Here is a 26097-nt window from a genome sequence, read left to right on the forward strand (position 1 = left end):
TTTTTTTTTAATTCTTTACATGCTGTGTGTGTTGATAGATAGCATTCTCCTGGGCTGTGGCTTCTGGTCATGACTTAGAGGCATTGCTGGTTAAAGAGTTACCAAATGTCAGCCACCCAATTTCTTATTCATTCAGTTTTTTCTAAGGCATTATTTTATTTGCTTGGAGAATATGAGTTGGTCACAATAATGGGGTCTGGCCTATTTTTTGGTCCATCTTTGCTTTCAGGCCCATTTATTTTTCCCTGCAGTGCTGGAATGAAGAAAGGCACTCCAGTAACCTTTCTTGGTTTGAAGGTTTTCTTTCAATTTCTTTCAATTTCAGTTAAAATTCAAAGATTTGAATACCGCAGTCTAATGCATTTGCTTATTTTGGCACCAAGTTGTCTTTCTTTGAAGTATGGATTTGATGCTTCTGACACTTTCTAACTGCAGTGCAGAGAGCAGGCCAGTGGTCTAAAAAACTTGATAATGATACATGTCTGTAAATGGGAAAGGCAGGTGCTTTGAAAAATGTAACTAAAGCATGATGAAATAAGCTTAATGAGATCTGGTGAATCTTAACAGAAAGGATCCCAGTCCTCAGAACAATAATACTTTGAAAAGTTTCTTCCTTTGAAAAAACTGTTGTGTTAGTCATTGTTCCTGGTGTTTGACTGAGCATTGCAAAGCTGCATTTTCTCTAGCTAAGAGCATAATTTTTTTTAAAAATGGTTGCATGCAATGTAGTAGAATTATAGTCCTTGGGATTGCGAAGTATACCATACTGAATCTCGTCTATCCCATAATTTAAGTTTATTCGGGAAATGAATCTTGCGTACTCCTAACAGGGATCTTGTTTTTGATGGTTAACTGAAGTTTTTAGTCATGTTTGCACCAGTGTTTTCTAATGTACTTTGTGTTTTGAACCAAATTAGATTGCTAAACGGTCACTTTCACACAGGACAAACTCAGAAGATGAACCTCTTCCAGTCCATAACAAGTGCCTTGGACAATGCTTTAGCCAAAGATCCAACTGCAGGTATCCTGTACTTGTTAGTGTGTTTTGCTTTGTATAAACTGAGTTTTGGTTTGCCTATTTGTGTGCAATACTTAATACATTTCTTATGGCCTTTAAAGTTTTCTAATAAGTTATTTCTAGATTTTGATCTCCAAAAAAAAATCTTAAAAATGTGTTGCTTTAACGGGTTACTAATGCATTGTGTGATCTGAGATGCAGTTGTGTCTTTTCTTATTAGCTCTGTGCATTTTGCTTGAAAACCAGGACAGAAAGATACATTATTTAACATACTTCTGGTATTACTGATGTGAACTGTCCTTAGGGGCAACTTGAGTCCCACCAGTAGAAGGAGTTTTAAAAATGTAAATATTACTTTTAAATTTCTTAAACTTTCTATTCTCTAAAACTGATATATATTTTTAGAGACTCTATATTCCTTGCTCTGTCCGTTCTCCATTCCCTTCTTCCCCACCCTCCAAAATTAATTAAAAACTTTACTGATTTCAGTTCATCATTATGCATAGGCAATGTAAGATTTGCAAGACTTTTTGTGGTCTGGATAACCTATAACTTTAAAGATTATGGTTCATTATAGCTGGATTAAAAGGCTTATTCTATACTCTTGCATAAAACTATTTATTCCACTTTTAATTTGTATACATAAGAGGAGGTCTTTTGCTTCTGTTGTCCTAACAAAGGCATGATGATTGCCAGATATCTGAAAAAGATGTTTTATGTCATGGTCACAGCTGTGAAAGCTGCACCATCTTGTGTAATTTTAGTTTTTCTTTTTAGTATTTTAGTAACTCCTTTTGACACTACTTGAAGCACTGCTCAACCTAAAGTCTGACTGGTCGTCTAATCTGTTGGGACAAATTTCATATTGTCTGCCCAGTACTATGCCTGTATACATTCTCTCTCAATCTACAGCTGTATTATATTCACCTTGATTACATTAAACTTAGACAACTGAGGGTTAATTAGTGCCAAGGACAGATTTGAGTACCATTTCTGTAGAATCAACCATATAAAAGTAAGTAGAATGTTAGCCCAGCAGGAACCTAGAGTCATATGTACGCTTCAGCCTTTAGAGAACCAGTTACTCTAAGGTTCCAGTCTCGCTGCTCAGCTTTGCAGAGCTGGATCTTTGTAAAGCTCTTTGCAAGACCATGTTGGAGTTCTACAGTCCAGACTGTACAGTCCAGTGAGCTGTCACTATCACTGCACTTACTGAATTAATTAGGACTTCTCGCAATACAGAACATATCCTTCATATGTTTTTAGTTGTATGGGAATTGAGCAACTGTTGTTTAAGTAGTGGAAATTTTCATACTTGTGTTGATGAGAATTAGAATCTGTCCAGGAAAATTAAAATCTGTCCAGGAAAATATGTTTTAGTGACTGAACGAAATGAGTAAAGCCACACAAGTTTGCGGATACCAGCATTAAATGGGATTTTATTTTTTTTTATATGCCAACTGGCTGAAAAGTGAGTAGCCATATGGTAACAGAAAGGCCTTACAAAGATTTTAAGTACATAAAATCCCCCCCTCAATTATTCTTAAAAATTAATTAGAGAAATAATCTGGGGACATACTTCAATCATATACTCCATGACCGCATTCATTTTACATCATTATTGAAGTTATTTTTCTTTAAGTGATCATTGGTGTGACTGTCAGAAGTGTATTAATCCCTTTTAGTGTTTCCAATCAGAAATTTATTTTATTTAATTTAAACAGGAAGGTTAACTTATTATTTTGCATCTTTTAGAATATGGAGAGTATTGAGGAATTTGGGAATTATCAGAACTGACCCTAGTTCATGCAAGCTGCTATTGGCGGTGCTGCTACACATCTTACATGCTTAAAAAATTGAAATGGGCAATACTTATTTCTGTGAAATAAATAACAAAACTGTTTTAAGAAAAATTAGACATCATTGTTCCATAAATGCAATGGAAAACCCCCCAGATTAGTTGGTACAAAGCAAAGTTTTAAAGGCAAATATTTCTAGTGATAAAATTTTACTGACTGCAAAGATAGTAGTGTTGAATACTGAGATTTGTCCTAGTTATTAGATATTCATATTTTCTGTAGAGGAATTCCTTTGAAGTCACTCTCCAGGGATCTGGCAAGTAGGTTTGGAGAAGGTTGGAAATTTCGTGTTGGATCGGTATTTCGAAGATAACTTCAATTTGATGGTTTTCAAAACACTATATTTACCAAAATCCGTGAATGAAGAATGCAAATGGTTACCATTTGAAGCAGAAAGCCTAACTTCAATGACTCTATAGTGACTGAATGTAATTGCTTTTTAGAATTTTATTCATTTAGTTTTAGGTATTGTGATATTATAGGATATTTCAGAAAAATAAATAGATGGTTTAATGAAAGCCTAACTGAATCAGTTTCATGAATTCTGTTGGTTCTTCCTTTGTTATAGTGCCTGAGAAATGCTTAGGTCTCGATAAATCTTGTAGTGAAATGAAATATAAGGTGTTACTCATGTTAGTGTCTCATATAAAAACTTTCGAAACATGTTCATTAAAAGTAAGATACATTAGAGTAATATTACCCTCCTCTGCTGTCCTTATTTTCAGTAGTGTTTGGTGAAGATGTGGCCTTTGGTGGAGTCTTCAGATGTACAGTTGGCTTGCGAGACAAATATGGTAAGTTAACTTATAAATCTGACATCAATTTCATTTAACATCTCTGCTCTTTTTTACCCCTCTGTGTTTTTTAGGAGAAGAAGACATAGGAGAGAAGCCTTGTAAATATATTTCTGTTTTCCTGTCTGTTGTTCTTGGAAATAGAAAAAGCTGTGAATGTGTTACCATTTCTGTAAGCTTTTCAAGCTTTTGAAACTTGCTGATGTAATTTCAGGAGTCTTCTATTTCTTCAACTACCTTTATCAATGTAACTTCATTTTTTTGAACTACTGTCCGACTGGGTATTTAATATTGTGGCCCTATTACTGTAATCAGTTATAGCTTAGCAACAATACATGGTGATGTTTTTCATCCTATCTGTTAAGAACCATGAAGAAATTACATTAAAATGGATTTAAACTCTTTGTTAAATAGTTTTTCCCCTAGCATGGCCTGAAAACCCAATAGAGAAATTATATAGCTAGGCTTGTCCTTTATCTAGAATGTGATTCATTTACTTATTTGGGAGACTTATGGGAAAGCATTCAGAGAAATGCTACGACCTTGTCTCAAAGAGTCTTAGAAGTAGCCTTTACCCTGTAGAGAAAAAAGAGGTTTACAAAAGTATATGAAAAAATAAGATGGTACCTAAGTATCTAATATTTTAGACTGTGGAGGTGAGTTCAATGGAAGAGGAAAAATAATTGGAGGAATTTTTTCTTAAAGACGTATTTTTTCTAAGTAAGCTTTAAATAGGGGATTCCTTTAAAACTTGCAGGAACTTTCACATTTTTTTAAAATTTTAAAATTTTTTTGTGTGATTTGTGATTTAAATTAATTCATATATTGTGTTCATTTTGGAAGAAACTTGGTTCATCAATTTCTGTGGGACAGTCTCCTACAGCTTAGTTTCAGTGGCTTCCAAAGATGGTGGGGCAAGGAAAAGACTTTAAGGTCCTATATTGTTGCACAAGCACATAAGTGTTACATTGACAGTTCTTGATGGATAGAATGTAACCACTGAGTTCTGACACCTGGTTGGCAAATCTAAAGGACTTCTCCAAATCCTTCACTGCTCTTCCAATTAAGTTTCTTCTTTGGTTATCCATTTGGTGTGGTGCTATCAAAACCTGGCCATGCAAACCCAAAACACAGGAAAAATAAATGTTCTTTATGCTGCTGCTGAGGTGCTGATAAGCAAACAAAGACAATATTTGGAATACAAGTTTGGACAGAAAGAGAAGTCTGAAGATAAAGTGAATTTGGGGCTCATTTACAAAATGATAATTTAACTTTGTAAGGTAGGTAAGATGACACAGGTAACTTGGCTTCTTTCTTCACTAGTAGTGAAATTCTGTAGAAAATAGGCTGTGACTGAAGAGGGAGTGGCAAAGATGAATTAGAGAATGTACTGAAAATATGATTACAGTGCTGAGGAGAACCAGGAAAGACTAAAAGTGCAAAAAATTAAGGGAATCCAATATTTTGAGGGGTGTGTCTGTCCATCAGTGTTGTCTTAGAGATTAAATAAGTTCTAGGTGGAATGCTTGTTTTATGCAAAGGCTAGTCCTTGTAAAATAAGGAGGAGTTTCAGGTAGAATTGACAAAAAAAGAGCTTCATGGATCTTACCTGTAAGAGGAAGTTTACATACACTTACTGACTCTTTTTTTTCTCCATTCTCCTCCTCCACTTATTATCAACATAATAATAGGTGATACAAGTAATATAATATGAGGTTGTTTTTATATGTTGATGTAAAACATGAAGGAATGAACTTTTTTCTCCTATTCTGGAAGAGAGAAGCTGATTTTTTGTTTGTTTAGTTTCTTTTTCCTTGCAGGTGATCAAAGTCACTAGGTGGCAGTCTATGCCTGTAAGTAGTTATTTTGATACAAATTAGTAGTTTCTTTTTAAGCACTTTTATAGAGGTCAAGGTCTAAATATCACCTAAGATTATAGTAGGGAGAATTTAGTATACTAATACTCAGTACTAGTATTATACAGATGTTTACTGCTATCCAGAATGTTACTGAAGTCTCTCTGGAGAGACAGAAAAGAGAAAAAATAATTCTTTTAGAATAAATCTGTCATTAAATATAAAAACTGCATTTTTTTTTCCAGAGGAGCCATCAAACCTGTGCGCAGTGTAATGTGGTAGTATAAACACAGCTAGAGGCCTGTACTATTAAGTGAAAGAAGACAAGCTCATTGACTTTGTAAGGAAATAAATCCAACCTTTTGATCAGATGAATTTTCAACATGCTACCGAGAATTTTGTTTGAAAATGTTTAATTAAGGAATCATATGTAAAGAAGGCAGAAGGAAGTTTCTTTTCCATGATAGCTGTGACTTATGATGCTATGTTTGTTCCTATATATCTTATGTCAAGATCTGAAACACAATTCCAGTTTTCTGGCATCAAACTGAATACTTAGAAATCTTTTTCAGTATAATCCTCCATCCTGAAAATGAGTAGACTTCCTGAAATATTTATGTAGAGTGTTCCTTTCAGATAAGGGAAGGGAAATAAGTATTGTACAGGTTTTTTTTTTCCTTTGTCCCTTCCCTCTGGTCATGTGCAGTGGAAGGCATATTCATGTTTTATTTCTTATCTGCTTTCCCACCACCCTCTGACAGGTTTTTGGTTGTCACCATTTTGCAGAGGTTATATCCTCTAAACTCTAGAGTAGCTTTACTGAAATAAGGAATATGTGCTGTTTTATAGTCCTGCTATGTGGAGATATGTCCTGTCTTTAAAGCAATGTGATGTTATCTGCCTACTGTGTTTTTATAGCCTAGGTAATGTGTGCAAACATTTTTAAAATTTTATTTTCTTAAGGGTAAGTACATTATTATTTCCATCTTTTAGAGGAAATGCTATACAAATGAAATAACTGTACATTTGTCTTTAAGTTCTGCAAATGGATTTGAAACAATGATCATGGATTGGGAATACATGTGTCCCATTGCTCTATCTGAAGCATGAAATAAAGTTGCAGCATGTAAAGATCAGTATCATCCACATGACAGAAATACAGAGGAGATCAGAGGTAGGAATTAGATGACAGGAGGTAAAGAAATTGGAGGGAAAAACAGAGGATAAGGTAAAAATGGAGAAAGTGGACAGAAGTGAAGACTGAGAAACAAGAAAGACAAAATAGAGATTGACAAGATATGCCACTCAGAAGAATGCCAGGGCAGGTTTTTTTGGGGTAACTCCAAAAAAAAGAGATGTGTTATTCTACTGTAGCCGAAAAATGAAGGTCTTAAGATTGTATAAACAGTGGAAGTGAAGTATATATATATAATACTTTCCTTGAATGCTCCCTCTGCTGTCCTCCAAACACCTTCAGCTTGAGGGCTTCCTTATCTAAAAGTGCCTCTGTGTAGTCATTAGCCTCTGTAGCAATTTGTCTTTCATACCATTTTGACCTGCACTTGAAGGGAGTCTCTAGTGTGCACTTACTGCCATGTCAAAAGACTGTCCTTAGTGAGGGTAAAGGTCAAGAGCTTTGTGACTATTTCAAAGCTCGATATTCTGAGAATGTGGAATGGGGTCAATCTTTTCTCAGAACCCTGGGAATCCAACAGAAAAAAGGTGGGCTTGACAGGTCTTTCCCTACTTTTATAGATGACTTACTGAGATTCTGCTCAATCCCCTATTACACAGCAATCTGCACTTCTCTTCCATGCAATGTCCTTCTATTTGCCATCAGGGGAGTCTAGGTGACTGTAAATTAGATTCTCAATATTTGCAGACCTGAATAGGTGGTATTCTAAGTTTTTGAGCTATTGAAAATTATTTTTGAACTTAAAGAGTAGTGTAAATGAGTTTTTTACTTTTCAGGAGGGAAATCATGAATAATGGTATTTCTATTCACTTGCAACTATTTGCAAATGCGGGTAGAATGTGAATACTTTGAATGGGAATTTTTATTTCAAAGATTATCTCAGTTCCTGGAGAGTGGCACTTTGGTGTATCCCATCACAAGTGAGTGCTTGCCCAGTATAGAAGAGACTTGGCCTTAGCACTGTCCCTCAGGAGTTCTGAACTTACTCCACAGATGGTTGACTGAAATACCAAAGCTGATCTTTGTGGGGATACAGCAAAAATGGTTTTTTTAAAATATTTTGGAATTTATTTATCTTTTGCTCACGTGATTCATTTGTCACTGTTTGGGATCCTCTGTGTGATAGCAGAGCGAACAAGAGGAAGATAGGTTTCTTCCTTTCTGAATTAATGTGCTGTCACTGATTAGAGAGAGTATTTCACTCATGCTTTTATTTTTGTTCGTTCTGGTTTCTTTTAGGTGTTCTGTTTGGTTTCTGTTATTGCTGTTCCCCTCTTTTTGTTTGCCAGTGCACACAGAGATGTACTACCCACAAAAGCTTATGGTGCCCTCATACAGAGTCAATTAGAACAAAATGCTTTTCATAAAGTTTCTGTGTAACATTGCTGATATGTTCTAGAGTGATGTTTGCTGCCTTTATTAGCAATGCAGTGTTGACTGTGAGTTTGTGGCCTGATTTAGTCCCCAAGTCCTTTCTAATCTACTGCCTTGCAGTCACTAATTGTTTTTTTTTTTTCTGGGAGGACACTTGATAAAATGGAACTTGGTAGGAACAACTGTGTGTCACTCCTGTACAAAACAAAATCAATCTCAGATAATTTCCTTTCAGGTAATTCTGAGTTACATACATGGCTAGAGACATTAATACATGCAGACAGTAGTAAATGAGGAATATGCAGCTTCAATTTTTTTTTTCCTCCTTACTCATTTTTTATAGCTAAAATAAATTCCCTCTCGTGGAGCGGAAAGGGTGCAAAAAGTATGCGTGTGTAACTTGAAATTTAAGTATCTTTCTTCCCTAAATATTTTCAAGCATATAGGATTGTTTAATAAATAATCCTTCCTATGCTTTATTATTTCGATGCAGGTAGAAGTGTAGATAAAGTTGGTAGGATTTTTTTCTTTCAAACCCTATTTTAAAAAAAGGGAGAAATAGGTGGGGAGCAGATTATAAACAGCAATTACTGTCTGTTCAGTCGGTCCAGGATATTTTCTTGCAAATTGGAAAATCACAGAAAAAAAAGGAAAATCAAAAGAAGAAATAACACTTGTATTGAATCCCGTGAGAATGGGGGGAATTGAATCAAAAATTTCCCCTGTGGAAAATTTCAAACACATCAAAAAGCAAGTGACTGAACTACATATGAAACCACAGTTACAGTTGTAGCAAGAAAATAGCATCCTTATGTCAGGATGACTGAGCCACATTAGCAATCAGCTGGATGCTTTAAAAATGATTTTATTTATCACTTCCATATTTGTTTTGTTTTCCTTTCCTTTCTGCCTGCCTTACAGAATTTGGTCTCTGAAGAACAGGGTATGTTTTGGGACAGATCAGCTGGCAAAAGCTGTTTTTAGCCTTCAGTGGTGGAGATTCTCTGGCTTTCCTGCACACATGATGCCAGTGCAGGATTATTCTTATGGTTTGAAGCTTTTCCTTATTGATCAGTTTTCTCTGAGCTCTGGCTGCTGCAGCTGGAGGATATAAGCCATCCAAAACTGGATACTTTACTCTGTGTCTTCTTAAAACCTGGTTGCTTACAGCTCTCTGTTGTGACATTTCATGATGATGCTAGTTTGTCTTGCAGCAATAATGTTTATTTACAATATCTGATCCACTGTAATTCCTGGTTGTTATTATGTAGACTTGTGTCTAAGGTGTAAACATCTGTGTGAGTTTTCAGGGAACACTTCATTCTCAGTAAATAAACCATTTGTTTATAGTCCAGTAAAATAATTCAGGAGTTTTTGTTTATTTGACCAGGAGATGGCTGTGCTTAGCCATGCCCAAGGGACACCAGCCTTTCTAAAATAATGGTAGTCATTCTTTGAAAATAAGTATTTACATTAGCATGATATTATTTTATGAACTTGAGCTGTAGAAAACTCCTGAAGGCAAGTTCTCTGCTTTAAGTGAAAAGCCTATGAGCGTAAACATGGGTTTGAAGATAAGAGTTGTCCCTAGGTTGTTACAGTATTTGGTGAAGCTTCTTGGCTAAAGTTTGGATATACTTGCAAAAATTGCTTAATATACTGATGGCTTTTAGTAGCATGAAATAATGGGAGCATCTTCTGAAGCTGAGCTAGTAGAAGTATATAAAATGTAGGGTTTTTTTTTAGAAAATTCTGATAGTTTGCCTCCAAAATCCATTCAATACTTTAAAATGTTTATATTGTAAATATTTTTTGTTAGTGATTTCAGGAAATTGTTTATCATCTAGACTTCACGGCATGCTACTGGTGAGAGAGCAGAGATCTGTCAGTGGAGATTCTGGGTTGTTCTGGTTGTTCTTGTGTTGCCAGACAGGAACAGTGCAAAGGCAAGAAGTACAAGAACACAATTTGGATGGGCTGTAATGCAGTATATTATGGTACTATGCTCTGCCTCCCAGAAGCTACTAGTTATTGAGCATTAATTCAACTGGTGGGAAGACACTCTGGGGTTTTATGTGGGGTTTTTTAGTCAATAATTATGGGGTCTTTTACTTTTTTTTAGAACATAATATGCTATTATAGGGAGGAGGAAAAACTCAGCCTAAAGTAGCATGGGTGTTAGGGGTTTATTATATAAACAGGAAGATAGAAAATGTCATGTTGATACTTCAGAAGCAGACTACAAACTTCTTGGAGAAGCACAGTGCTTCTTTCACGTAGGTGCTGGTCCTTCCTACCACACTGCATGTGGTAGAAGAAAGTACTTCAGAATTTTTGACGTGGTGGACTTAAGCTGAGAGTGGAACATTTTATTTGGAGTTAAAAATGTTGTATAGATTGAGTAAAACCCAAGTAGTCTGGGGTTTGGTTATCCTTGTTTCTTTGTGGATGGATTTAAGTGGAGAATTCTGCAGCTTACTTGCCTGGTTCTTCCAGAGCAGTTTGGCAAGACCTGGATTTTGTTCTGATTTATATAAATGCCTTTGAACAGTAACATCTGGAGAATGTATTCCAGACTCATTACACAATAGTACATTTTGTTCATTTTCATGTTAAATAGCCAATTCTTTTTTTAAGATTTACAGTTAGAAAAAAGGGAAAAGTTATTTGAGATCTTGCTAAAATGTAATATGTCTCTTTACACTGTTTGTATCTGTGGGATAATGATATAAATCAGTCTGTGTCAGAGCTAAATAACTTTTATTTTAGTTTTGTTTTTATTTTTTTTTAATTGTTTTGATAGTGTGCCTGGTGTGAAAGCAGTATTTTATTTGTTTGGGACTTACTAATATTTCTTAAGTTTCTTTTTATATGTTGTGGACCTGTTTGAAGGAAAGATAAAGAATATACTTTTTAATGTAGAACTTCAGTGCAGAGCTTAAGAAAGCTGTTCTAACACATTTTTAAGATATTTCAAGATACATTGCTGGGCAAAAAAAGTATGTGCTGCTGAGCTTCATAAAAATGGAATTTTCCACTTTAGAAAATACTTACAGTGAAACATAGAAAAATAATATTTTAATAATATTGTATCAACGAGCTTAAAACTTTGTCTTTAAAGGCATAAGATGGAATTGATGAGCGTAACTAGTCTTTGCAGTCTGTAATAATACCAGGTCTGTAAGGACATTTTATGTACCTTGTTTCAGATGTCTGTCTTTATGCCTTTCCTATTCCTTAGGTAGAATTAAATGATTGGTTAGTCCTATGATCACCCACATAAAAATGGACATCACTTTGAACAGCAGGGTAATCTTAATTTAGCTTGATTCAGAGCCATCTAACTTGATTCAGAGCTGTCTTCTGGTGTCCAGGCTGACATATCATGCTAGTCATTATTATAGAAGATCTCCTTTCTTTTTAATTTGTAGAAACATTAAATCTTCAAAACCTTGTTAAGGAGTTTTCACACTTACATGGAAACACCAAATATAGATCAATTTATTGATTTTTCTCATGGTCATGCTTTGCATGATAAAGGGACAGGAGTGGTTGCAAGTGAGATTTGTGAGATGGTTTTCGTTACTGCAGATTACTGGTCATTCAGCCCTTTGCTCCCGAGTACTTCTTGAGCAGCATGAAATCCTTGCTCTTGTGTTGGGAATAGTTGCTTTACAATTCAAGGTAGATCCAGCATGCTTTCCCATTTACTGTAAAGTACTTCTACACTGCTGATACAGAGGAATGTGAGAGAGCATAACGTGTATTTGACAGTTTTGCTTATTCCCTTATTTGTCATCCAGATGGTGTACCCAGCTTATTACAGCAGAATTTTCATTAACATGTTGTAATACTTAGCTTTGGTAACTGTTCTGTGTTTCCTGTTGGATCTCTTTGTCATGTGATGTTGCAGATAGTGTGAAAATGCATGGAGCTGACCTAAGCCTCTTAAATTAAGCTGATATATTGTCCTTTGGTTATACCCACATATAAGTGTTTGGTAGATGTCAATTTTAGGGCGTATTTTTGCAAGTAAGCATTCTGTTGCCTGGTAGAACTTCTCATGTCACACTTAATAGTCAGTTATGCTTTTCTGCAAGTGTGCTTCTCACACAGCAAAATTTTTTTTGTGGCCGAGCAAGGAATGTTATTAGTCACAGCTGGAGGAACACTCCAATCCCTTGTATAATTAGGCATCACACTTTTTTTATTTAGAATACAACTGGGTATGTGAGCCAGATGATGATGAGGAATTCAGTGTGGTGTGGGCAACCTGCATGAATGTTTGAACTAGCAGTTCTAGCTCAGAGCGTTCTCAAAAAGTCATAGTCTTACTCAAGACGATGCATTTTTCTTCCAAGAGCTCATTAGATCACAACTACACTTTCGTCTCCTCTCCCCCAGGATTCCCTTAGGAGAAAAGTGAAAAGAAATTCAGGTGAGCAAATCTGCCACTTGGATGTGAGCTGCTTATTGAATGTTTTTCTAACAGTGTGGAGCTGAATCAGTACTATTTTATCAGCCATGGAGTTGGCTGAGCTGTGCCAGAGGCATGGCTGGGTCCTTGAAGCCTGCTGTGAATGTCTGGGCACACAAATGTTCTCAGCTCTTGTAGGATACAGATTTGGGGAAGAAAAGGAGAGGAATGTAGCTCAATTCTGTAAATTGTATTATTCTATGTGCAATAGGTAAAAGTCATCTTAAGAAGTTGTAAGCTACTTGCATATGAAATCTTTTTCATTTCATATAGTTACTTTTCATCTGTTAGGTGGATGAAATAATGTATTTTAACATGGACAACTCTGGAAAAAGCAGCTATTTGATGACATGGCATGTTCGTGTGCAGGAATTCAAGACTGAGAGGTGAACCATCTCTGTGTCTGTGAAACTGAAGGTCTGCTTTTGAGAAGTAGGTTTGAAATTTCTATGTTCAGCTGTAAAGCTAATGTACTTTTACTGATATCCCCTATAGAGGAATAGGGCCCATTGCACACCTTTTTTTTAAAGCTTGAGAACTGTGACCAGGATGTCAGTAAACCAAAATGATTAAAATTAATCAGAAATTACTAGAGCTCTTTTGTGTTCACCCAGGAGCTCTAAAAGAGCTGAGTATAAATTTACTTAACTACTTGCTGTTATGCCTGTCCTCTCAGATAGCATCAGAGAAATGGAAGATAACAAGTGTCACCAGTTATAAAATGAGGCTTAAAATGGATGGTAGGACCAAGAAAGTTTGACTACTGGATAGACTGTCTTAATTATGTTACGAAATACAGTTAGTAGACTTATGTAGATGTATATCTATGAAAAATCCTAGATATTCTAGGGTAACAAAAGGTCTTCAAAGGCAAGACTGATTTGAAATCAGTCACTTCTATTTGCGCTTTCTACAAGAATTCCCTGGTGAATAGCAGAGAAGCTAATCTTCTGGGGCTTCCTTTTCTTTCCAGTTATTTCTGAATGTGCAGCCCCGACTGCTGCATTTGATGTCAAAATTAGCTTCTTACACTCTTCTATTTGACTTCTAGTGTATGTTTTAAATGGAAGTCGATGGGATCATGGGGAAGAATAAAATGCTCTCCAGGTATACTGTTAATAGTACTCCATACTGACATCTTTTAAGATGCCTTTTTTTAACACCAGTATCTTAAAAATGAAACACATTTCTCCTTTGACTAACTTGCCATCAGTACTCCTTAAACCAGTCAAATGGTCCAGACTCTTGCAGAATGATATGAAATTACTCAGAGCCAGGGCATTGGGTGGTGTGTTAACATTTTAGGAGATTTGATATTGTTTGACCATCTCATTTTTGAAGTTACATTAAGACAGGAACATGACTCATTATAGATACTGAAATCTGAAATACTTTTTTCCTGGTGTCTTGGAACAAATAAAGATGAAACAGGCCAAAACATTAATGCACAATAATCTACTACGTATGTCTGTAAACATGCTCTGTTAGGTTGCTATGAAACTCTTTATTCTTGGCAGACAAGAAGATGTCTTTGAGAGTGCCTTAAAGCTGTTGTCTCTTAGACAGAGGGTCAGTGGTAACTTGAACATTTGTGGGGTAGTCTTTGTTCTGAAAATCACAAAAATCAATCTTTTTTTATTTAAGTAAAAATAGATATGGGCAGGATGAAGTAGTTGTTTGAAAATTGAATCAGGTATTGCTTTTTTTCCTTAGTATAGTAATTTCAGATTTTCCTTATTAGAGAACACTTCTAGAGTGTTTATTCACTTCCTTAACATGCACCTAGTCTTACTCCTTGAGTTGTTGAGATGGAGAGATGAGAATCATAGAATCAGCCGGGTTGGAAAGGACCTCCGGGATCATCAAGTCCAACCCTTGATCCACTGCTGCCGTGGTTACTAGATCATGGCACTAAATGCCACATCCAGTCTCATCTTAAAAACCTCCAGGGACGGAGAATCCACCACTTCCCTGGGCAGCCCATTCCAATGCCTGCTTACTCTCTCTGTAAAGAATTTCTTTCTAATATCCAACCTAAACCTCCCCTGGCACAGCTTAAGTCTATGCTCTCTTGTCTTACTGCTGGTTGCCTGGGAGAAGAGGCCAACCCCCGTCTGGCTACAACCTCCTTTCAGAGAGTTGTAGAGAGTGATCAGGTCTCCCCTGAGCCTTCTCTTCTCCAGGCTGAACAACCCCAGCTCCCTCAGCCTCTCCTCATAGGACTTGTGCTCCAGTCCCTTCACCAGCCTTGTTGCTCTTCTCAGGACCTGCTCCAGCACCTCAATATCCTTCCTGAAGAATCATCCTCTTTTTCTTTTTTCACATAGCTCTGTTTGCCATATTGCTTCCTTCACTACTTGGCAAATGGCACTGACCTGTTCAGGTGGCTGAAACCAGGGATGTTTATAGAGCTGGGTAGGTTAATTGAAATGGACACCAGCATAATGTCTTTCTTCAGAGGCTGATGCACCTGGCTCAGATAATGTAGAAGTGCTGCTTTACGTGGAATGACAAGAGCTTGCAGAGTTTGTGCTAGCTTGTTTTGAGCTGTGTAGCTGACACAAATCATAGGAGAAGAGTACATTTTAGGAAATGTTTCTTCATTGGTAAGGAAATTAAATATGGAAAGACAACATATCTCTGGGTTATTTGTCTGCTTCAGTCATATTTCAGCTGAAATCTGACTCAGCTGGTTTGCAAAAGATGATGTAAATGGCTGTTTATCAAAGTCACTTTTCACATTTAAAAAAAAATGTGAAAAATAAAAAACTGTGAAATAAAGTAGATAAAAATACATTGGCTTAATGCATTTAAATGTTAAGAGTTGAAATATTTTGTGTTAGTTTTTAGTAATGATTTTCGTACTACATCAATAAAAGTAGGAAGTTAAAGCTATACCATACAATTTTTAATATTCAGGTAAATAAATTGAATTTGTTTTGTCCTAATGATGCATATATCTTTTTGTCTTAAAAGGCTAGATTTTATAAAGAAAACCTTACCCCTTGAAACTCTACCCAAGCTTGTTTTCCCATCTAATGAACAGTAAAGTGCTTTAAGATTTGCTTTTAAGGGATCAGTATTATTGTTTTAATGGAACAGTCAAAACCATTCCTGAGTAATAAATCTCATTAATTGAATTCCCTCACTCAATCTTTACTGTTTTAAGCCTTGGTACTTCAGAATTGTGCCTTTAGTCCTGAAAAGTTCAAATTAGGTGCTTCAAGCTGATCACGTTACAGCTGTCATGTTACGTTTCACTTTTGCTTCATTGATTTTCACTTAATTTATTTCATCATACTCCATTGATGGCAGCATGTTGCCTCTAATTTAATATCTCAATGGTATTTCAGCAGTTTTAATAGGATGTATTTTATATTTTGAATTATAGAGTGACATACTAGTGTGGTAGAGCTAACACACTTTTAAATTTTTTCACCTACCCCAAATTGATATTAAAGAACTAACTTTCAAGTGTGTAGCAATTATTATTTAAAAGCTCATTTTACAGGGTTGTTCAAATACATTTCAATTTTTGTGTGATGGTATAAAATTATTTGTTGAACCTGTGCATTAGGCTATTTTAGTGTACTCTGAAAAAGTCTGTTAATAAAGAATATGGTTAGGTAAGCTATAAGTCTTGTATCAAAATATCCTGTAAGCAAGTGAAGTGAAATATATTGATCTGCCAGTGGACTTTTAAGAAGTAGAAAAGAAAATTACCAACATTACCATATGTCTTCATAAAGTTAATAAATTTTTAAAATGAGATCTGTTTTAAATTAAAATTTTATATGCATCATTGAAAGAGAAGGGAAACAAGATGTCTTATTCAATGGTGCGCTAGATAAATAAAAAGGAAGGAAGATGTTTGCTAAGTGTTGGTAGTGTTACAGATGGATATGAGTACAGGGACAGCTCTTGTGGTTCTATCTAAAGCAGGGCTTCCACGCTATCACAATTGGCAATAAGACCTGGGGCAACTACATGTTTGCATAGGGAGTTAATGTTCCTCTTTCTTTGACCATGATACCTGTCAAGGGAGAGTGCACCAGAGGATGCTATATAGGAATGGAGATTACAACTATCTCAGAAATGAGAACAATTTACACAGTATTCAGTCTCTTTAGGTGAAAAAATAATCTTTCGTTCTTTGTTTCCACTGTCTTGTATGAAAAATTGTGGAGTGTCCTGCAGTTGTGGTAGCTCTTTGTAGTTGGTGTTGGCTTGTGTAGCCTCACTGACACCACCAACATTGAAGTATCATTCGATGGCATGTTTTTTTTACTTGCTTTAAATGAATGGTGTCTTATACTTGTTCCTAGTGGAGGGGGAAAAAAAGGAAAGCAGAGGGGAGAGCCAAAAATTTTTATATATAAAATATGTCCCCCCCCCAATAAGCAAACAAAACCCCCAAAACAAATCATCCGTTGAAGTAGAAAACTGAAAACACCAGGTAAAGCACAAAGACAGGGTACAAGGAGTGACAATGCTGTGCAGGGTGATGTGTGAAGATGAAAGATATGTACTTTAAAGATCTGTAAAACTTGCCTCCCCTTTGTATATGGTAAATACAGCCTTGGGCAATGGTTTCTCCCTAATCATCCATTTCTGAAAACTTACGTTAGCTTTCCTTTTTCTAATTTAACTTACAGCTATTGAAATTAGGAGTCTTCATAGTAACAACTTTCCGACTTATTGGTTTAGTCTATTTTTTTTTTGGTTAGTTATTTCCTGGTTAGTTATTGTTTAATTTATTTCATAGCCACTGGTGTGCACATTTTTTTCCATCCAGTTTGAAGTCTTGGCATTTTCATGCACGAGGGACTCTTGTATAGTCTATTTCCCAACGTTCTAAAGGGAAGATTTAATAGCATATGGAGATTCTTCTGTTGTACTCCCTTGGCAGAAAAGTACTGCTGGCAAATATTGTAAACATGTCTTAGAGGATATTGTAGTGGTGTTTCATCTCTCTCCCACTCCTTTTTTATAATTTCATGAACTGAACAATTTTGTCTTTAACCATCTATTAGATTTATGCATATTTGGGATCTGAAATTACTGTAGCACAGAAATATGTCAGGCCTAATATAACCTTTTGCACTTCCATACAGAAGATACAAAATCAAATATTTTAGGTTTGCAACATTTTTTTCTCTTGCCTTGGAGACAAGGCAAATTCTTTAAATGTGGCTTTACCTTGTGAGGGAAGGCTGAGAAGAATGGGCACTGCTGATGGGGAGTGTGGCAAGAGGCAGTATGCTTTCATACAGACTTGTAGAACTGTGTGCCTTTGGGTAGGGGCAGTTATTTTTGACTGCCTGGAAAAAATGGAAGAAACAACACTTATCTTTATTGTAAGCTTTTTAAAATGCTTATAAGTATTCTTTGCTCCCAGGTAACCATGAAGGCTATGCATGCTTAACTGTATATACATCAGAAAAAATTATTTTCCTTGAAGTGTTAGGAACACTGTAAGTTACAGAAATTGTTCTTATCTTTCATTTAGTTTCTCCTTCTCTTCCTCTGAGTTGTTACAAGTTAGATTGAAAGTATCTGTACCTGCAATGGATGGTTATTGTTTCTATACCTAAAAAAAGCACATCTAAAGCACAGTATGTTTAATTGCATGTGACTTGTTTATAAATCAAATATTTCTGGGGCAATATTTTCCACTTAGTACTAGTGTATTAAAGGAATTGTGTGTTGGAGTCTTTTTATCCTTTTTGTTTTTTTTTTTAAATACATAGGTAAAGATAGAGTTTTCAACACCCCTTTGTGTGAACAAGGAATCGTTGGCTTTGGTATTGGAATTGCTGTTGCAGGTGCTACAGCCATTGCAGAAATTCAGTTTGCAGATTACATTTTTCCAGCTTTTGATCAGGTTAGTATAAATAAATTTGAAAGAGGTTAAAAGAAATCTTATGACTGTTTAAATTATTCTTCTGTTAGCATTAGTACTTGGTTTGAAAATGTAATTTTTGCAAATATATCCACAGTTGCATTACTAATGTTTATACATGCTTTAAGTAAACAGGAGTAAACTGCAAACAGTATCGGTACTATACTGTAAACTGTAAACTGTACCAAGACAAGTTTGAAGGCTTAATAAGTAATGGAAATTAAAGATGTTGTTTGAAGCAAATGCCTCTCTGTTTGTTTTAATTTTTGGTTTTGTGACTGTGTTGGCTTCAGCAACCTTAAATTCATCAGCTGTGTCTTCCCAACACAATTTCTCATTTCTGCATTCAGCTGCAGCTGGCCGTGTATCCACAGGACAAACTGCAGATTTGAACTGGGGTGACTGACAGTATGCAATGAGGAAACAACTGGGTTATAAGGCTACCCCTGAGGCTTAGGCATCTAACTTGAATGCAGTAAATTATTGCTTCATTTGCCTTGAAAATTTTTTGTCTTTGCACTGGCTTACAGTATTTCTTTGCTTCTAATTTGGTCCTCTGAATCCCATGCGTGGTGCAGATGGTGTAGTTACATCCCATGTATTGAAGTGACTGAATGATGCATAACTAAAGGTATTGGACTGAATGTTACTTTTGTATGTAAATCTTCCCAGATTGTTAATGAAGCAGCAAAATATCGTTACCGCTCTGGAGATCTGTTTAACTGTGGAAACCTCACCATCAGAGCACCCTGGGGCTGTGTGGGTCATGGTGCACTATATCACTCTCAAAGTCCAGAAGCCTTTTTTGCTCACTGTCCAGGAATAAAGGTACAGTAACTCTTATTTTATGAAGATGAATTTTATTTGTTTGTTTTGTAATGGACTGGACTAACAATGAGTCTGGATGCAGGCAGGGGAAGAAAGGTCGTCAGCAAAATATCTGAATGTGTTAATTAAAAACTATTAGAAGTTTTTAGTTTATAAAACTTAAACTATGTTAAGTGTTAGAGAATTTTTAGCCATTATTGAAGCAATCTTAAGTAGACATAGCATTTTTTACTTGTGTGCTTTTTGCACTAAAAACATACATTTTACACTGTTGTGTGTCCAGTATAGTACAGAACCTGAAAACTTTAATAAGTAGTACTTTATTTTTTTTTCCTTTCTGTATCTGTCTTAAGTGCATTATTGAATCAATTTATATAAATGGCAGTGCCAGGCAGTGGGCACAAACTGAAACACAAGAGGTTCTGTCTGAACATGAGGAAGCACTTGACACGACTTGCCCAGAGAGATTGAGGAGTCTCTATTCTTGGAGGCATTCAGAAGTTGTCTGCACATGGTTCTGGGCAACTGGCTCTGGATGGCTCTGCTTGAGCAAGGGTGTTGAACCAAATGATCTCTGGAAGTCCCTGCCAACCTCAACTGCTTGGTGATTCTCTGAGTGATAACTTTAGGCAGACTTTCCACATGAGGTGGTGGCATCCCTAGAAACTAAGTTTGCTAATGATTAGAGGGAGCTGCAGGATCTAGTCATCTCAGATTAAGAGAGCACTTTTTGCCAGCTCTCCATTTTTTTCTGAGTAAACTTTTGTCTATAAACTTGTACTTCTGGATTAGCTGGCATCCAGACCATTGAGCAATGACTCATAGCTGATTAATGTGGGAGACTTAAGCAGAACTGGTATTTGCATGCTAAAGACACATGTTCATTGTTTATCTGTTGTTTAAACTGTTGTCCATGTATGATTTTGGTATTCTAAATCTTCAGATATAACTCACCTACAGGGAGACCATAGCCATTTCTCCTTCTTGTTTGTCTTTACTTAAATACAATCCCTTATATTATTCACATTTTATTTCATGATATTTGAGGAATGAGGATACATTTTTTCTCTGGGTGTTCTTTATGATATTTGAGGTGTTCCTATTCTGAACTTGAAAGTGTTTCCTGATACAAACAAAAGCAATCTCCAAAATCTTTTGCGAGGTAATTGAATCAAATGGTTTCTTGATCTTGTTTATAAACTAAAGTAGTTTCTTAGCATATGAAAGCACAAGATAACTTACATGATTAAAATACTGATGCCAGGTCTATATAATTTTTACTGATCTTGTTGGTCAATCTCAAATTTTTATATACTGAACCAAATGCTGAAGGTTAGTGGTCCACTCAGGTGATTAAAGCTCTTTCTAATTCTGATACTACCTAGACCGGTGCATAGTCTTCTCAATAAGTTAGTAAGTCAGAATTTTGTTTAGTCATGCTGCGTAATATAAGTTCTTTGCTCCCACCTCTGATATTTCTTCTTGTTGATTTTGGACTTCCTTTCACTTTTCCTTGGGTAAAGTTCTAAAACAGATTACTACCACTAAGAGCTGTCATCTCAGTTGAAGATAAAGGGCACATTAATTGTAGACTCCATCTTTTGAATATTGTTGCTTTGTGAAAACAGTGCTGTCCCTTTATTATTTTTTGCAAAGCTGTTTGTTAATGCAGTTATATAATTTCAAGATTGCAGATATTTTTGAATGAACCCAAACCTAGCCTTTAACACGGGAATCAAGAAGTGCACATGAACTTGTGGTTCAGATGCATTCTCAAATGTCCTGTGTCTACGTGTATTTTCTCCATTATTACAGAAGGAAAGGCGATGTCTTACAAGCTGAGAAGGGTAGGGTTTGACCTTTGGGAGAGCAGTCTTCATAACCATCCTCTTACTAAACTCTGTGGAAGGTTTTTGCCCTTCTATTTTGTGTTTTTCTTAAGTGGCAGGTGAGATTTGGATTTCCCAAGCCAACGGGAGTTTGTACAACTTTGGCTATTCAGGGGAAGAACTGCAGTCATTGGTACTTAGCCTAAGTCTTATTGAGGTGACAGGACACTACTGAATGGTTGTATCTTTTGTCTGCTGTTGTGAGGATGTACTTCTTAATGGATGGAAGACATTAATATTGATTCTCTGCATTCCATTGTAAGAATATTTGCTGTCGTGGCTAGAAGCTTTCTTTTCATTTCCAGCCTAAATTTGTTCCTGACTAACTTATAAGTTTAATGTATCTCTTCTTCATCTTCTGTTTCATGTACTAAAACAGTTGTATTCTCTTTAGTCTTCCTTTTGTTAGACTAAACAAATCAAACTATCGAAGTAATGTTAACAATTTCTGGAGCTCTTTTGACATCTGTTTCATTAATTTTTTTTTCCAAAGGGTTGATATAGTCATAAAGTATTCTAGTTAAGTTTCTAGCAGTGATTTTTGCAATAGCAAGAAAAGTTCCTTGGCTATGTTATTATGTACTGCATAGTGTCCTAGTTATCCTTTGAGCAGATAATAAATTCAGATCTGAATTTCTGCTGCTGAGTTCTAAATTTGATGCCCTGGAATGTTGGTGCTAAAAAAATAACTCCGGAGCAGTTAATTAGGGGTGAGATAAGGAAAGGGTTTAATGTACCAAGGCAATAGATGTTACACGACATGTGCACCCCTGTGCCCGAGATGTTACATTTTATAATACCATCTATCCAATCCCAAATGTGTCCACCCTGTGGCCTTTGCTCCGATCCGCCCCGGGTCCACCCCCGAGAAATGGGTCTGGGGTGTATTTCGGGACCACCTCTTCATCAATCTTCATCTTCTTTGGGGCACAGAGTGCACACAGTCACCTAATTCTTGACTCCATTTTGTTATTCAGGCCCTGATATGGCTGTTCTCCAAACAGTCTAGGCCTTGCCTTGACAAGAGACTAAACAGTTCTACTGGATTTGGGGGTAGGAGTGATATAGGGTACGTGGAATGGGGTAAGAGGGTTAAGGAATGTGTAAACTAAGGGTGCTACAGGGAAGAGGGAGTGAGGGTTGCTGCTTTAAAAATCTACTTCTACTACTTTATAAAACTTATAAGGCTTGTAAAAACTAGAAAAATAAAAAACTGTTAGGGGCTTAAGGCATCAATTTATAACAAAAATGTGGTCGTTAAACATGACTTTTCAGTATGTATTTTTCCATTTGCTATTGTCAGTTTGCTATGGGTCTTTTTGGTATCATCCTCTGTAGTGGTAGTCACTCCCAGCTTTGGAATAGCTTTCACTACTGTGTTCTGACTTATCATTAGTGAATAAGGTAAATAAAGTCTGTCCTAAAAATGATCCCCAATGAGCTGTACTAGTAACATCCATGGGTAATTTCCCATGTGTCTGTTACTACATGCTTTGGTGAAATATGATAGTCTGCTTCTCCCTTGTTTAGAAAAATCACGTATCAAGTTAATTTGATGTAATAGCAGATTTAGGTTGTGTTTTGACTCTTTTCTATTACTTTAATATAAATAAATGTTATTATTCTCAAAACATATTTGAAGCCTTGGAAACTCCTGTAGGCAGTAAGTTAACATGACTCTAGTAAACATGGATTACTTTTTTTTTTTAACAAGTACTACAACTAATGTTTTCAGTCAGAGGGGGCCACTTCTGACTCCACAGCTATAAAAATGTAGACTTCATGCAGCATGTGCCAGCTCTTTGAAGTCTCTGGGATGTAAATTAGTTGGTTTTTCTGATTTGAGGGAATTGAGCTCTTGAGTTCTACTTTCGTTTAAACTGTGATAATTTGCTAATTTTCTCTTCGTAACTAACATTCTCTTAGATCATCCAAAATTAACTCTTCTGTTGGCAAATATGTTATACTTTTTTCTTCCAAGTATTCAGATTACATTTGGAGGCTTTGCTTAGTTTTCTGTACTTGATATTTAAGGTATGTATCAGTTTTTGTTCATTTCCAAAACGAACACATTTCAGGCTTCCAACACAAAAAAAGAAAGTCGACTTTAAATAGCTGTTTCCTTTTTCAGTCTTCAAAACTTACTGGACTAAGTCTGAAAACCTTCTAGGTCTGTTCTGACGAATCTTTACCCAAGCAACCGAGGATCACTCAGCTGAATTTTTTTAAACATCTACATTAATTTTACTAAGTTTATATATATGTGAATATATATATGAAGTATTATATATATTTTATATATATTTTAATCTGTCTGACTTTCTTCCGTTCCTTTTACCGCAAGTGTTGTTAAGATGTTAGTTCTACCTTATCTGAGAGGAGTCTCTTAGTGTTTAAATCAAGGTATAGAGGGGAGCTTATAAAGCCTCATCAATGAACAAAATAAAATTAAAAATTTAGAATGCGTGTGAGCATCAGTGCTGCATTACTAATTCAGTTTGTAAGAACTGCTCAATCTGTATATAGATTCATTTAAAGCAAATAATTGCTTAGTTTTAAGTAGTATTGAGGAAGTTTCTAGCAGAATTTCAATATAAATAAATTATATAAAAATGTTTTTACAGGTTGTTATTCCAAGGAGTCCTCTTCAGGCCAAAGGATTGCTGCTGTCATGCATAGAGGACAAAAATCCATGCATATTTTTTGAACCTAAAATACTTTACAGAGCTGCAGGTAAAGTTTTGTGTGGGTTTTTTTTTTTTTTTTTTTTTTTTTTTGCACATATATGTTGATAGTCACTGCTAAAACAATATTTCAGCAGAAGTCTTAACTTGTTTGGTCTCTAGCTATGTTGGGCCTTGGGTTTTTAGAGGAATTGTGAAAATTGGATGAGATGTCTAAATCTGACTGCAAGGATAAATGAACATTTACAGTCTGATTCATGCTCAATTAACTTTGGAAGTGGAATGCTTTATACAGTCTTGGGTTAAAAAAAAGAGGAAATAGAACTAAGTGGCATTATTCCTTATCAAACTGCAGTATAAATTTGACAGAAATTAAAGTGCTTTCTTGTGATAACTCTAGATACTAAAATAAGTTTCCAGATCAAAGTTTGTTTCCAAAAGAACTGAACCCCACCATCACCATTTTCGCAAAGTGTAGAATTTCTTTGAAATGTGTAATTTCTAAAAATCTTGAAAATCTTCCCACATAGATTTTAATCTTATTTGAAAGGAAATGAGATTGCCATTACTTTTTTCATTTGTTTTAGTCATAGTGAACTTTTTGGTTCAAAGAAACTTTCACAGCTGTCTTATGTGTAACTTATTGAAACATAGTAAATTGATGATGGTGTATGCGTTGGTTCTAAAAATTAACTGGTACTTCTTTAGATCAGAGAAATTGGGCTGAGAACAGAAGATGGATGAAAAATTTTGCATGTGGAGATAGGCAGAGTAATTGGGTGAGCAGTTGAGAAAATAGAACTCAAGCCATCATTTAACTTTAGTGTTTCTGTGTCCTATAACTTTATATGCAAACTATGCTGGGATCCATCAATCTCATTTATAAGTTGACTCTGTGTGACCTGAAGTTGAGTGAAGGACAAAGTGTTTGTATTTTTCTTTTAGCAGCACTTTTCCGTCAGTACATCCACTTTGTTAGTAAATTTATCCTCTTCCTAGAGAAGAGAGAAGAAGGATAACAAGGGAAAGATTTAGAAAGCAGACATCAAAGCTACAAAAAAATAGCAATATAGCTTGGGAACAAATAGGATGTTTACTGGTGAAACTGCTTATTTGCTTTATATTTAAAAAAAAAGACTCAGAAATCTGATTAGCAATGTAAATTTAACAGTGCAGCTATTTTTAGTGTGGTGAGGTGTGATGCACTCAAAGGGTGTTGCATTCCTTAAGTTCAGTGTGTTTTGAGAGCTTACTAAAATTTGGCAAAAAGATTTCCGCCCATTCAGTTTAGAGTATTTAGTTTGAAAAATGAGCTTGAGTCTGAGTTCTGTTAAGCAAAGAAAAAAAATGAAGTGTCTTTAAAACAACCCTTTATTTCTTCCCTTTCCACTCGTATTTACAAGTCACAAATACAGACTGTAGAGTTAATAAAATACTTTCTTTCATACTGGCATGAATGGCTGCACATCAATATCACACAGCTTTTGAGAATAGAGGGAGGTTTTTCTGTTTGAGGAAATGACTTGTAAAGCAATTGCTGGATCATCTAGTGAACATAAATCAGTCTTGTGATTGAAATCTTGAGTAAAGAATGTGGTGAAATACTGGTTAATGTGATTTATGTGCTGGTCAACAACCAGCTGCAGCGTTGTTGTTGTGGTAGTTTTCTGAAAGACTGTGATTTCCTCCTAAATTCTGGTGGCCTGATTGTCAGAGACATTACTTACGTATTTTTTGTCGTAAAATTTCTAAGAACATCAGTTTAGCTATGTAGGCTGAAATTTATAGTACATTTGTGTCAACATGTGACAGGGATGATTTCAAGAGGTAACTTCTTTTGTATACATGGACATTTTATTGTTTCTACAATGTAAAGTATGAACATTTTATTATGTGAAATGGTTTTTATGTTCCTTTTATTTTCATTGCAAACCTCTCCCTCGGTTTCATTAGTTCATCATCCCAATTGTTAAACTCTCCTTTGTGGGTCAGCTTGAACTGGAAGATGACTGGTGTCTGGGAGTTTCTCCTATGAAATTAATCTCTGTTGGAGTTCATTCTTATGCTGCTGGCCATAGTCAGGGTTTCTTATAATTCCACCATTGAAACAAAGTGGCCTGGTGGATTCAGAAATGGACCAGGATCATCATGGCATGGTATAGAACTCCATCTAAGATCTGGGACCTCGTTGTTCCAGACAAAAATTAATTTTCTTTATTTC

At 35.7% G+C, this 26097-nt stretch overlaps 1 protein-coding gene across 7 annotated transcripts in view; it reads left to right on the top strand.

Annotated features, from left to right (window-relative positions):
* The window catches only part of BCKDHB (branched chain keto acid dehydrogenase E1 subunit beta), a 147235-nt gene that overhangs the window by 250 nt on the left and 120888 nt on the right, over positions 1 to 26097 (top strand). For 6 of the 7 annotated variants that reach the window (XM_027644792.1, XM_027644785.1, XM_027644786.1 and 3 more), the window contains exons 2-6: positions 944 to 1021; positions 3603 to 3671; positions 18324 to 18457; positions 19148 to 19303; positions 23817 to 23925. In XM_027644792.1, the coding sequence (XP_027500593.1) occupies positions 958 to 1021; positions 3603 to 3671; positions 18324 to 18457; positions 19148 to 19303; positions 23817 to 23925 (532 nt within the window). In that variant the 5' untranslated portion in view covers positions 944 to 957. The remainder of the gene's footprint in view (positions 1 to 943; positions 1022 to 3602; positions 3672 to 18323; positions 18458 to 19147; positions 19304 to 23816; positions 23926 to 26097) is intronic. The other variant, XM_027644787.1, reaches the window with a different exon arrangement.

This window comes from Corapipo altera, unplaced genomic scaffold (assembly GCF_003945725.1).
Source record: "Corapipo altera isolate COAL_440 unplaced genomic scaffold, ASM394572v1 2, whole genome shotgun sequence".
Taxonomy (NCBI): domain Eukaryota; kingdom Metazoa; phylum Chordata; class Aves; order Passeriformes; family Pipridae; genus Corapipo; species Corapipo altera.